Source organism: Gadus chalcogrammus, chromosome 18 (assembly GCF_026213295.1).
Source record: "Gadus chalcogrammus isolate NIFS_2021 chromosome 18, NIFS_Gcha_1.0, whole genome shotgun sequence".
NCBI classification, from domain to species: Eukaryota; Metazoa; Chordata; class Actinopteri; order Gadiformes; family Gadidae; genus Gadus; species Gadus chalcogrammus.
In genome coordinates this window covers 19,403,796-19,417,852 of record NC_079429.1, presented here as the reverse complement: position 1 = coordinate 19,417,852, position 14,057 = coordinate 19,403,796, and the positions used below count along the sequence as shown (strand labels likewise).

Here is a 14,057-nt window from a genome sequence, read left to right as displayed (position 1 = left end):
CCCCATTCCTTTCTAAATCCCAGCTCAGATCAGATATTTTTGACAAGACTGCTTGCAACTGATGGCTGCTTGAAACAAATCACAAGATAAAGTTCTGAAACTGGGCCTTTGAAATCGACGCAGCGAGAAGCGGTATGAAGCCCTATGTGGCTACTTGCGCAATGCTAGCAGCTGGGAAAGTAAAACACTCCAGGGACTGTATTTTACCTGGAAAGAGGCTTATTGAAACTGGTTGGAAACAAAATATTAGTGATATTTCTGCTTGTTACACGGCTATAATTCCCATAAATAGGCACTGTAGCTTACTTTTGTTATCTTGTCATGTTGTGGTAAATTATCGGCCATGTTTAAGTAGCTGGGAGGTACGGCAGTAGGTTCTATTAGCGCACTGCGTAATGAGGTCAATCTCCTGAGATGCCAATCAACGGCGGTACGCTCTGCAGCCGTCCAGGTCACACCGCCTCCACGTTCTCTGTTTCGTCTCATCACAAATCTCCTATCAGAACTGGGCTTGAGGTGCAGTCCGTCCATCGATCCATCTCCAATGTCTTCCTTCAGGACATTGGCTTCAACGTGGCAGTTCTGCTGACCAACCTGTCAGAGCACATGCCCCACGACACACGGCTGCAGACCTTCCTGGCGCTGGCGGAGAGCGTGCTGGACTACTTCCAGCCCTACCTGGGGAGGATCGAGATCATGGGGAGCGCCAAGCGCATTGAACGGGTTTACTTCGAGATCAGCGAGTCCAGCCGGACGCAGTGGGAGAAGCCCCAGGTCAGTGTTCAACTCAAGTAATTGTTGTAATACAACTTGTCGAGTCCATTTATTTCAAGCTCTCCACAGCATAACAACACATAATCGCCACAACGGAGGGAAACTCACGGCACACACAAAGTCAGATTCATACAGCACTCCCTAGCAACAGGTAAATGGCTACCATAAATAATAGAATAGAGGCACAGTCAGACCAGACTAATCTCTTCCTTTGGTAGCATGTAAGCAACCAGTATGTACTGTTTGCGTCTCCGTCCTAGTTCTTTGGCATGTGCCTCACCCCCTGCTGCTCCTCTCCCCCGCCAGGTGAAGGAGTCGAAGCGACAGTTCATCTTTGACGTGGTGAACGAGGGCGGCGAGAAGGAGAAGATGGAGCTGTTCGTCAACTTCTGCGAGGACACCATCTTCGAGATGCAGCTAGCCGCGCAGATGTCGGATGCGGGCGAGCGCTCGGCGGTGAAGGAGGAGAGCGAGCAGGAGCGGCCTGAGGAGGCGGGCCCCGAGACGGGCTTCTTCTCCGTGGCCACCCTGCGGACGGCGCTGCTCGCGCTGCGCTACAACGTGGTGATCGTCATGAAGGCAAGGACCGATGGGGACGACGGCCGTGATGCGTCATGAGATGAGCCGTTATAATCCACACCACAACCAGAACCAGAACTCTCATCCCCACAAAGCGTTTCACTCATGAATGGCCGTGGCATTTCTCACAAGAACTGCACTCCGGTAATATCCACAGCACCCTTTATGTGTCACCAGATTAATGTTCCCCTGCTTGTTGTCAGGTGCTGTCGATGAAGAGCGTGAAGAAGCAGGTCAAGAGGTTGAAGAAGATGACTGTCAGGGACCTGGTGACCACGCTGGCCTCTTTCTACTGGTCCACGCTGCTCCGGGTCCTGTACGTGGTCTTCAGCGTGGCCAGGGGCTTCTGCAGGATCACATACAAGAGCCTGATGGGAGGCAGCCTTCTGAACGGCGGCAGCGCCATGAAGGCACGTTGTACCGTCTCCTTGTCTTTGTGTTGTGTACAGACCCTGCGTGTTGTATTCAACAAACTGGACCTTCTTGTCCGTGTCTGACCTGAATGTGCTCCTCCAGGTGTCGGAGCTGCTGGGCAGCCTGCCTGACCTCAGCCAGGATGAGGGGGTGCGTGGGGAGGGGGCGGAGCCAGAGAAGAAGTCCTCAGACCGCGCCTTCCACCCCGAGGATGAGCTGGCAGACCTGGCCATCAACACCGGCGAAACCGAGGTTCTGTCGGACATCTTCGGCCTGGACCTGAGAAGGGAGGGGGGCCAGTACAAGCTCACGCCCCACGACCCCAACGCAAGCCTGACCCACCTGCTGATCTCCCCTCCCCCCGCCGCAATCCCCTCCCCGGAGCTCAGACAGAGGCACCAGGTGGGGTTGTCAGCTGGCGCTTTACGTTGGCTGTGTACTCGCCAGTCGCCAATCGTTCTGTTCTTATACCGTTCATTTAGTGACAGCTGGCTCTCTCAGTTATTTTCTCATTCTAACCATCTCTCGCTCACAACCTTAGTCATGTATTCATCATTCCCATATTGCATGTAGCGTGTCTGTCTCTGCATGATCTCTATGATGGACATGGTTTTAATCTATAAGCATCAATAAAATCACATCTCTTCTAGATTAAGAGTTCAGGCTTGGAGGACAGCGAAGGAACAGCAGAGACCAGCCATGAGTCCAAGAAAACAGGGTATGTCAAATGAGCCAAAACCAAAAGAACTGTTTGTTAATTGTGCTTGCACTTTTTCAAGCACAATTAAGTGCAATTGCTTCAAATGAGTAAAAGCTAAGACTGCAATTCATTTCATTAGATATTCACAGATACTCTTTGAATAATGCTCAATGGGAATTGAATGCGTTGCTCTGCTTTCGAAAGCTACCTAGAGATGGGGGAGCTTTTTACTTTATCTCCCTACTGTCCTTCAAGAGAAACAAGGCGCGCAGTATGTGTATCCATCTTTAGCTCTAGTCTCAGTCCATCCATGTTCATCTGATCTAAGCTTCTGCACTACATGTCCTTGTGGCTTAAGGCCTGAGAACGAAGACAAAGACAAAGCGAAAAAAGAGGCGATGGCTAAACAGAAGATCCGACAGAATTACATCTTCAAGTCTGAGGAACCAGACCTGCAGGAGTCCGTCTTCTGGAAGAAGATCATCGCCTACCAGAGGAAACTGTTGGTAGGACGCGATTTTCATTGATCTTATTATTCATTATGTTGCAAAAATATGCACAAGATGGCAAACATTATTGGATGAGATTGCACAATTGGACATACAAAGATTGTTTTAAAATAAAGGGTTACAAAATCCCTTTCACATAGCTGCAGACCACTATCTGATTGTAGATACCCAAAACTGAAAACAAAAAAACGGATAGAATCTCAAACACAAAATGCAACTGAAAACGAAGAAACGGAAATGCAGGACCATATTTCGGTGCTATAGAGTATATCTCAAAGGACTTCAATGTTTGTGCTACTGGTTAGAGGACACAGCAAAGGGGGAAGATTTAATTTCCGCCTGAAATAAATATCATGCTTTAGAGTGAATACAGTGCATTATCAGTTGGTAGCCCTATAGTACAATTGGGCAACAGCACGACATCTGATGAGTACCTGAGTCAATATTTGATGTAAGTAAAGTAGAGCAAAGATAGAGATTTTTTAAGTCGATTTAGGTAATATCTCCAAATAAAAACATAAATCTAATGCAAGTCAATGCAAAATTGAAGATATAAACTTTTTGAGACACAAACGGGTCGATATCTTGGAAACCCATTGTATCATTTTGACACTTGCCCCCTCTATTGGAAGTTCAGCATGCACCATATGGCCGCCAGATAGCGCTGAAGAACCTGTGTTCTGATTGAAGGCAATTTACAGATTTCCTCTGAAACCGTCTCGGCTATTACAATCAGAACACTTATTGAGTGTAAACAGCATGTTTCGTTGCAAAATGGTGCCCAGACACTGGATTATCCAATTGTGGTGGTTTTATTTGATCAAACACAACTTTGATGACAAAATAAAGTAATCTATACGATGATAAAATAAATGAATAAACGCTTAACGAGTGCGTTTTAAGGATTTACAACCAGGAACTGAACTTTAAAGAATATGAATACAAAAAAGAATCCAGTCCAAACCAAACAAAAATAGAAACGGATTAAAAGAATCCAAACTCAAATCAACACAGTGTTGCTCATGTTCTAAGGATCTGATGAATCATGTATCTAATAATCTATTACGAATTGTATCTGACACATTGATACTATACTGCCAAAGGGATGAGGTGTGAACACATTAAACATGAGGTAATCTGCGTCATGTCTTACTGCTTCATGTTACTGATTAGAAGGGATGAGGTGTGAACACATTAACCATGACATAATCTGCTGTCTCACTGCCTCACGTTACTGAGCCAAAGGGATAAATTGTGAACACATTAAACATGAGGTAATCTGCGTCATGTCTTACTGCTTCATGTTACTGAGCAGAAAGGATGAGGTGTGAACACATTAACCATGGGGTTATCTGCTGTCTAACGGCTTCATGTTACTGAGCAGAAGGGATGAGGTGTGGTCACAATCCCAAAAGTTGCCACAGGTCTGCCTTAATGTACGCACAGCACAGTTAGCCAAACATGGTCTTGTGTCGACACTAGGCCTGCAGCGGATTCGAATTGTATCCGAATCCGTTCGGTTCGTTTACCACAGTTCGGAGCATTCTGGAGATCCGCGGATTTCGGTTTCATGAAGGCATTGCCTTATGTAGCGTATTTTGCCTACTGTAGCCTACGTCCGATACAAAAGGGTGTTTAGGACCCAGCGGAATGCATTCTCTCCAGTGCTGCCTGAGCCAATGAGACTTTTCCCGCCCCTCCCTTCAGCCTGTCAGCGTTCAAAACAAACTGGGCTTTAAACTTTAAGCGGTCCATGACAATTTATGAATGGAAAAGATGAATGGAAATGACAATAAGAGGAAATTTGAGGAAGCACCAGCCTCATTAAAGTCAGCCGTGTGGGATCATTTCGGTTTTAGTGTGGAGTGCGATGATCAGGGGAAAAATACAGTTGACAAGCAAAGGACAGTATGCAAACACTGTTTCTCGTCCTTCGTTTACTCCTCGGGTAGCACTTCGAATATGGCAGGACACCTTCGCCGCAGCCACCCAACTATTAATGTGAGTGGAACAGCTAGAAAAGATCTGGGCTCATCTTCAAAGACCATTCAAACATCAATCTCGTCGGCCTTTCAAATGCATGTTTTCAAATGCATTTAGGGGAACATTTATTGCACAAAAAAGCCTTGCAAGTTGTCTGATTGCAGTCAATTAACACATTGCAAATAGCCTGTGGGTCTCATTCATTTTTGTGTTTCTCCCCCAAACCCTCCGTCAAAAAAAAGTCTGCCTTTTTACTATCACGGACATGATCCTAATCCGAACCGTATCCGAAACCGAGGCCCAAAACGGTTATCTGAACCGAACCGTGGACACACTGATCCGTTTCACCACTAGTCGACACAGCCATGTGCTTTGGGTCGTAGAAGTGATTGTGTTGGAAAATGAGTCGTTATAATAAATAGTCAACAAAAACAATAAAGCCCAATTAAAAGAAGAAACCAGGGACCCAACTTGACTATGCCTCCCAAAGACACCTCAGGCCTTTCAAAACATAGGCCCGGCTTTTAAATGGTACATTAGAAACATCCAAAGTATAATCCCTCCGTCCCAACCATGTAATGCCCTGTCCTTGTATCTCTCCCCTTCAGAACTAGCGCTGTTCTTTAGTGTCCTGTCCTCCTTGTGGCTCTCCCCTTCAGAACTAGGGCTGTTCTGTAATGTCCTGTTCTCCTTGTGGCTCTCCCATTCAGAACTACTTTGCCAGGAATTTCTACAACATGCGGATGCTGGCTCTGTTTGTGGCCTTTGCCATCAATTTCATCCTCCTCTTCTACAAGGTACCGGCTTCCCTTTGGTCCATTCTCATTATCCATAGTTCAGCTGATCCATTATTACACATCTTTTATTTGTTGTATTTGAGGAAACCCATGCCCATATAGGTGTTACTGGTTAGGGTGATCAAACCATCGTATCCCTGTCTCCTGGCTAAACTGAAGCCCCCATTACCAAAATGGGATTCGCATAATGACCATGTCAAATATATGGAATACATTTCTAATACTACAGTGTTTAGTGTGAGGATGCATTGCCCGGAAGATAAACAACAGCAGTAGCCCTTTGAGATGTTCTACAGTACTTCTCACCATAGACGGATGAGCATTGGCAAATCCAGGTGCTACATTGACAATGTTTATATCCTAGCAAGAGCTTGCTCATTGTTAATGCTCTCGGCAGAATACAATTTCTTTTTTTTAACAAATGATCTTGGCAACGGATGTTTGAGTGGAGCCAAGACCGGTATTTTTTTATCAGCAAGACCGGTATTGCCCTTTCATTACCACAACAAGAACTAGTGTGATCCGACCCCCTCCTACAGGTGTCCACGTCCTCGGCCGTGGTGGAGCAGAAGGAGCTGCTGTATCCCAGCAGCCAGTCCAGGGTGGAGTGGGCCACACTGGAGGAGATGGAGGGCCGGGCGGCCGAGGAAGGCCGGGAGGCCCCCAGGCCGGTCACGGTGCACTTCGTCCTGGAGGAGAGCAGCGGTTACATGGAGCCCACCCTACGTATCCTGGCCATCATGCACACGGTCATCTCCTTCTTCTGCATCATCGGCTACTACTGTCTGAAGGTGGGCTCCTGGTTGCAAGCTCAGCTCTGGTGTTCAGTCGGCCAGTCAGGGCAGACGAGGTGTGGAAGGTTAAGCACCGAATATGGTCCCACGTTCATGCAACGAAAGGGGGTTACGGAACCTCCTTGCATCCACCGCAAGGGCCTGACATGCGCCTCTCAAAAATGTTAACCTTCCGTTGAGGCGACGCAGCAGCAAGGGCTCTGATTGGTCCGCTTACTAAAATCTGACGCAGAACCATAAAGGTTCTTGACTGCGTCGAAGCGCCTGCGTGGTCATTGCGTTGCGTGACCATGGAACCATAATCAGCCCTTTAATCATTAGCCCGGCTGTGTGATGTGAGCTAGTGTAGCCCGGCTGTGTGATGGGAGCTAGCGTAGCCCGGCTGTGTGATGTGAGCTAGTGTAGCCCGGCTGTGTGATGGGAGCTAGCGTAGCCCGGCTGTGTGATGGGAGCTAGCGTAGCCCGGCTGTGTGATGGGAGCTAGCGTAGCCCGGCTGTGGGATGTGAGCTAGCGTAGCCCGGCTGTGTGATGTGAGCTAGCCTAGCCCGGCCGTGTGATGTGAGCTAGCGTAGCCCGGCTGTGGGATGTGAGCTAGCGTAGCCCGGCTGTGGGATGTGAGCTAGTGTAGCCCGGCTGTGTGATGGGAGCTAGCGTAGCCCGGCTGTGTGATGTGAGCTAGCGTAGCCCGGCTGTGTGATGTGAGCTAGCGTAGCCCGGCTGTGGGATGTGAGCTAGCGTAGCCCGGCTGTGGGATGTGAGCTAGCCTAGCCCGGCCGTGTGATGTGAGCTAGCGTAGCCCGGCTGTGGGATGTGAGCTAGTGTAGCCCGGCTGTGTGATGTGAGCTAGCCTAGCCCGGCCGTGTGATGTGAGCTAGCGTAGCCCGGCTGTGGGATGTGAGCTAGCGTAGCCCGGCTGTGGGATGTGAGCTAGCGTAGCCCGGCTGTGGGATGTGAGCTAGCGTAGCCCGGCTGTGTGATGTGAGCTAGCCTAGCCCGGCTGTGGGATGTGAGCTAGCGTAGCCCGGCTTTGTAGGAGGGGTGAGTGGGAGGGGTTCTGGAAGCAGGAAGATTCTTGTAACGAACATATCTGTTGTAGGATGTCATTTTATTGACATTTATTTAACGTTAGTGAAATCGCTATAGTCTATATACAGGTTATTTTAACTCACAAGCTAAAATGTCAATAATTTCGATTTACTGCTAAAAGCTGCTGTAGCTCAGATTGGAGAGCGACAGATTTTAAACAAGGATAAAATGTCCTCTGGCCCTCCCTCACTCAGTTTTCACCCTTCATAATTGTTGCCTTCAACTCACTGGGGACTAACAAGCAAAACGGATTGCCCAAAAATGAGGTGCCCTGATTGGTCAGAATTGAGCCGGGGGGGTCATCTCCTACCCCATCTCATACTGAGGCAGGCGACCCAAACGGATCTCCTCAAAAAAACAGTTCACTCACTAGAAGCTTTACCAGAAGGCATTTCTACCAAATGACCTTCAAATTGTAGCTGTTGAGTGGTGTCCACAGCTGCTCTGAGGAGGTTCAGACTGTGTGATTGTACGACTCAGGTGCCGTTGGTGATCTTCAAGCGTGAGAAGGAGGTGGCCCGCAAGCTGGAGTTTGATGGCCTGTATATCACGGAACAGCCGTCTGAGGACGACATCAAGGGCCAGTGGGACCGACTGGTCATCAACACACAGTGAGCTGCACTCTACTGCTCATGGCTGTGAACGAAGACCACTCACTAATGCTGAGATGCACTGATATTTACACACTACTGTGTGAGCGTGTGAATTAAAAAAAACATTGTTTGGTATAATAATTACATCTATCAATATAACAATCATTTAAAAATATAAATCGATTAACAGGTCAGTATCTATGAAGGGGGGTCGATGTCTTCTATAAATTATTATTATTCACTTATTAAGGTCCTTTTGTTTTGGTTTTCAGATCTTTCCCAAACAATTACTGGGACAAATTTGTGAAGAGAAAGGTTAGTCAATTCAATCGGGTATTTGTATGAATAACGACAGATAATTCTAATTGTTATTTAATTATCTCCTTCATTTTCATGATCTTATCCATGACTCTTTGTCCCTCCCTTTAAATACCTCTTTACCTCTCTGATGAACTCCTGCATTGATCCTTTGAAAGTTTCTGTGAAAGATTGGTCCCAAACAAGCGGAATGAGAAACTGACCTGTACTCCACTGTGAGATGGGTAACCGGGAAGCACACTGACCACTGTGTCTCCCCTTCTGGTTGCTAGGTGATGGATAAGTACGGAGAGTTCTACGGCCACGACAGGATCAGCGAGCTGCTGGGGATGGACCGGGCCGCGCTGGACTTCAGCGACTCACACGAGAAGAGGAAACCCAAGAAAGACAACTCATTAGCTGCTGTGTAAGTGAGAGTGTGTGTGGTAGGGTGAGTGTGTGCGTGTGGATCATGGGTCTGGGTTTTGTGTGTGTGTGTGTGTGTGTGTGTGTGTGTGTGTGTGTGTGTGTGTGTGTGTGTGTGTGTGTGTGTGTGTGTGTGTGTGTGTGTGTGTGTGTGTGTGTGTGTGTGTGTTTAGATTGTGTGATTGTGTGTGTGTTTGGATTATGTGTGTGATTGTGTGTGTGTTTGGATTATGTGTGTGTCTGTGTCTGTGTTTGGATCATGTGTGTGTTTGGTTGTGCCGGTGTGGGTGTTTGTATCTTGTATGTGTATGTGTGTGGTTTGGATCGTGTCTGTGTGTAGGTGTGTTTGGATCATGTGTGTGTGTGTGTGTGTGTTTTTGTGTTTGGATCATGTGTGAGTAGGTGTGTTTGAATGCTGTACCTGGTTTGGCAGGTGTAGAACGTGTCCCCTAAGGTTTAAATTCTCAATACCTTCTCAAACATCATTTCATTTGACAGATCTATTAGAAGCAGTCTTTTCAGATCAGATCGCTTGCCTGCCTTGTTCTGGGTGGGTGGTTCAATTCCCTGCTGAAGGGGCGGTGTGGTGTGCAAGAACCAACGTTACAGACTGTTTTTAAAATTGGAAAAATCGGTGTGTGTGCCCTTATGTGTGCATGTGTGTCTGCACCAATGTGTGTTGTCGCCCGTGTGTGTGTCTTGTTGTGTTTGTTTGTTTACTCAATTCAACGACAGACTCTGCGTGGGTTGCTTGCTTCTTGGCTATCTTCGGGACAAACTGTTTAGCATTCAACCCCTAAATCTTTATTTTGTTAAAAAAGATACAGAAGTTTAATTTGAAAAGCAAAGTAGTGAAGGGAAATTGGAAAGGTTTGAGAACCTTTCCATTTTCAACGGGGCGTAACATCAATGCTAGGGTGTTTGAGTGGGGTGCGTGTACATTGTGTGATGAATGAGTGGCGTGAGTGAATATGTTTACATTGTGTGATGAGTGTTTGAGTGGTGTGAGTGAATGTGTTTACAATGTGTGATGAGTGTTTGAGTGGTGTGAGTGTATGTGTTTACATTTTGTGATGAGTGTTGTTGTGCGTCATACGAGTGTACATGTCACAGTTACCATCTGTTTGTAGTCATCTCAGAGGATGTGTTGAAATCAGACAGCAATGCCCAGACCTCGGGTATGGTGTCCATGGGCAGACGAGAGAGGATAATACTGTTCTGAACACACACAGGATCCACCTGCACTCACACCTTGTGTGGGGATACTTCTCCTTCCATCCCACCTGTGAGGGTTTATATTCCAACAGGTTTGAAATAGATGAGTGTTTATGTGTTAGCGATTCATGATGTGTGCTGTAACAGCTTCCTTCTTCAACAGGCTGAACTCCATTGATGTTAAATACCAGATCTGGAAACTTGGGGTGGTGTTCACTGATAATGTACGTATACACTTTTAGTATTACATTGTGTGATACTACTGCATAAGTGATATATGACCCATGAATACAGTTTATTAACCGTAGTTAGTACTCAACGATATATATAACATTGGTATAGTCATTTTGAGATATTTGAATGTGAAAATTGTATATATGATAGCTCTTAAGTAGAATTGAATGATAAGTGACTAGTGTTATTCTCTTACTGTAGCTGTTACCCCTCATCCCCAGTCCTTCCTGTACCTGGTCCATGACCATGTCTATTATTCTCTTGACTGTGTTCATCTGCAGTCCTTCCTGTACCTTGCCTGGTACATGACCATGTCTATTCTGGGACACTACAACAACTTCTTCTTCGCTGCCCACCTGCTGGACATCGCCATGGGCTTCAAGACGCTGCGCACCATCCTGTCCTCGGTCACGCACAACGGCAAACAGGTCCGTCCTCACTGAGGCTACCATCCCTCCTCTCTGTCTCACTGATACTACCATACTACCATCCCTCCTCTCTGTCCTCACTGATACTACCATACTACCATCCCTCCTCTGTCCTCACTGATACTACCATACTACCATCCCTCCTCTGTCCTCACTGATACTACCATACTACCATCCCTCCTCTGTCCTCACTGATACTACCATACTACCATCCCTCCTCTGTCCTCACTGATACTACCATACTACCATCCCTCCTCTCTGTCCTCATTGATACTACCATCCCTCCTCTCTGTCCTCACTGATACTACCATACTACCATCCCTCCTCTCTGTCCTCACTGATGCTACCATACTACCATCCCTTCTCTCTGTCCTCACTGATGCTACCATACTACCATCCCTCCTCTGTCCTCACTGATGCTACCATACTACCATCCCTTCTCTCTGTCCTCACTGATGCTACCATACTACCATCCCTCCTCTGTCCTCACTGATGCTACCATACTACCATCCCTTCTCTCTGTCCTCACTGATGCTACCATACCTCCTCTCTGTCCTCACTGATGCTACCATACCTCCTCTCTGTCCTCACTGATACTACCATCCCTCCTCTCGGTCCTCACTGATACTACCATCCCTTCTCTCTGTCCTCACTGATACTACCATCCCTCCTCTCTGTCCTCACTGCTGAACCCCTTCAGCTCTTTGTTAGGGAGTTCGATTATCTTTTCACATGCCAAAGAAATATGTAGTTATGGTAAAAGGCCGCCTTGTATGACATTTGAAACTGAACTTTATGAAACGATCAAGTAATCAAACCCAGACCACAGACTATATATACCAATATCTTTATTATTATCTTAATATATTTATCTTCATATAAAGAATCAGTGGAAATACAGTCTGCTTCTGTACAAAATTTTAATTTCCCTTGGATTCCAAAAACCTCTTCTTTGAGAAGAGCTTTCTTCTCAAACGGGTTTGGATTGCTCTGTAGATTGCTACTCTTTCCTTGGGCAGACCATTATCTTTCATTTACAGACTGTGGCGCCCCTTGTTGTAACTTCCTTGCTTTAGGACTTTAACGTTTTTTTAAATTATTTAAAACAATTATTTAAAACATATTTACTTTATCGGTTTCATTTCACAAATGGACATTTAGAGGATTGACGATGACAAGCTTGGGGTGTCCGACATTTACGAATGAGGATCTAGTTGAGATTGAGTCCCTGCCCTAGTCTTCCCTCTGTATGTACGATGTACAGGTGTAAGGTGACCATGTCCTGCTGTCTCCCTCTGCAGCTGGTTCTGACGGTGGGCCTGCTGGCGGTGGTGGTGTATCTCTACACCGTGGTGGCCTTCAACTTCTTCAGAAAGTTCTACAACAAGGGTGAAGACGGAGAGTCGCCCGACATGAAGTGTGACGACATGTTGACTGTGAGTAGTGAACCCTCCCAATGCTCTTTATTAAGTATGATGACATGTTGACTGTGAGTAGTGAACCCTCCCAATGCTCTTTATTAAGTATGATCAGTGTTGGGGAGTAAAGGAATACATGTACCAGCGTTACGTATTCAGAATACAAATTATAGCTAACTGTATTTTTCCGTTACAGTTACAATTTAAACATTTGGTATTTAGAATACAGTTACATTGTTGAAATCAATGGATTACATGACGCTACTTCTGTTTCAGCAGTTTATTCGTGCTTTCACACCAACAGCATTTAGTGCGCACTAAACGAGTTCGGTCCCTTGGTTCGGTACGTTTGCGTTGGTGTGAATGCAACCACCTCACTTCGATGTGAACCAAATCAGCCGACCGCGACCTCCCTGAACAGCTGGTCTCGGTTTGCTTCCAAACAAACCCTGGTACGGTTTGCTTGAGATGTGAAAGCGAACACACCTCGGTCCGATCCAGTTCTACAAAGCATATGCCTCTTTGGACGTAACAGGCACCCGCTCAGCCGCGCGCATTATGGGAATTATTGTTTGATTAGCAGTAACTACAAGACTAGTAGCAAATTGTCGGACCGTCAGGGAATTTGGACAGACTCCAACATAAAACGTATGCTGGAAAACACACATAAAAATGCCGATGCATTTATACTCTCTCTCTCTCGTGACGACATGTTGACTGTGAGCAGTGAACCATCACAATGCTCTTTATGAAGTGTGAATCTTATCTATCCTCCCAAGGCACATTGACAGTTCTTATTGCTTACTGCAATATTCTGAAATATCTGGAGGTTTAAGCCCAAGGCACACACAGCACAGACTAAGTTCATATTTGCAGCACAACCCAAAAAAGACAGGTCACTCCTCAAGGCCATCCAATCTCTGTACTCCCAAAGCAAGAGCTGTGTCCGCTTTCTCTGCAGCAAGTCGGTTTTGTTCGGTTGTTGTTAGCATCCTCCAGGGCTGCGCCTTGTCACCATTCCGGTTTGTGATTTTCATGGACAGGATATCGAGGCGTAGTCGTGGTGGGGAGGGGTTGCAAATCGGTGGTCTGAGGATCTCATCACTGCTAGTAGCAGATGATGTGGTCCTGATGGCATCATCGGCCTGTGACCTTCAGCACTCACTGGATCGGCTAGCAGCCGAGTGTGAAGCGGCTGGGATGAGGATCAGCACCGCTAAATCTGAGGCCATGACTCAGCAGGAAACCGGTGGATTGCCTACTCCGGGTAGGAAATTAGTCCTTAGTGAAGGAGTTTAAGTACCTCGCGGTCTTGTTCGCGAGTGAGGGTACGATGGAGCCTGAGATTGGCCGGAGAATCGGCGCAGCGGGGGCGGCACTGCGTTCCCTTTACCGCACCGTTGTGACGAAAAGAGAGCTGAGCCGCAAGGCAAAGCTCTCGATCTACTGGCCGTTCTTCAGTCCTACCCTCACCTAGGGTCATGAAGGATGGGTTTATGACCGAAAGGACGAGAACGCGGGACGGTACAAGCAGCCCGAGATGGGTTTTCACAGGAGGGAGGCTGGCGTCTCCCTTAGGGATAGGGTGAGAAGCTCAGCCATCTGTGAGGAACTCGGAGTAGAGCCGCTGCTCCTCTGCTTAGAAAGGAGGCAGTTGAGGTGGTTCAGCTGGTAAGGATGCCCACTGGGCGCCTCCAGGCACGTCCAACGGGGAGGAGACCCGGGGAAGACCCAGGACTAGTTGGAGGGGTTATATCTCGACACTGCCCTGGGAACGCCTCGGGATCCCCCCTTCAGAGCTGGTCAATG

General features: G+C 47.0%; 1 protein-coding gene across 1 annotated transcript in view; it reads left to right on the top strand.

Annotated features, from left to right (window-relative positions):
* ryr2a (ryanodine receptor 2a (cardiac)) overlaps positions 1-14,057 on the top strand; it is a 139,548-nt gene that overhangs the window by 119,108 nt on the left and 6,383 nt on the right. Inside the window, exons 97-110 of the mRNA XM_056576687.1 lie at positions 559-774; positions 1,081-1,353; positions 1,557-1,763; positions 1,870-2,169; positions 2,418-2,485; positions 2,826-2,973; positions 5,670-5,756; positions 6,296-6,547; positions 8,118-8,248; positions 8,503-8,545; positions 8,821-8,954; positions 10,332-10,392; positions 10,684-10,830; positions 12,132-12,266. Coding sequence (XP_056432662.1) covers positions 559-774; positions 1,081-1,353; positions 1,557-1,763; positions 1,870-2,169; positions 2,418-2,485; positions 2,826-2,973; positions 5,670-5,756; positions 6,296-6,547; positions 8,118-8,248; positions 8,503-8,545; positions 8,821-8,954; positions 10,332-10,392; positions 10,684-10,830; positions 12,132-12,266 — 2,202 coding nt within the window. The remainder of the gene's footprint in view (positions 1-558; positions 775-1,080; positions 1,354-1,556; positions 1,764-1,869; positions 2,170-2,417; positions 2,486-2,825; positions 2,974-5,669; positions 5,757-6,295; positions 6,548-8,117; positions 8,249-8,502; positions 8,546-8,820; positions 8,955-10,331; positions 10,393-10,683; positions 10,831-12,131; positions 12,267-14,057) is intronic.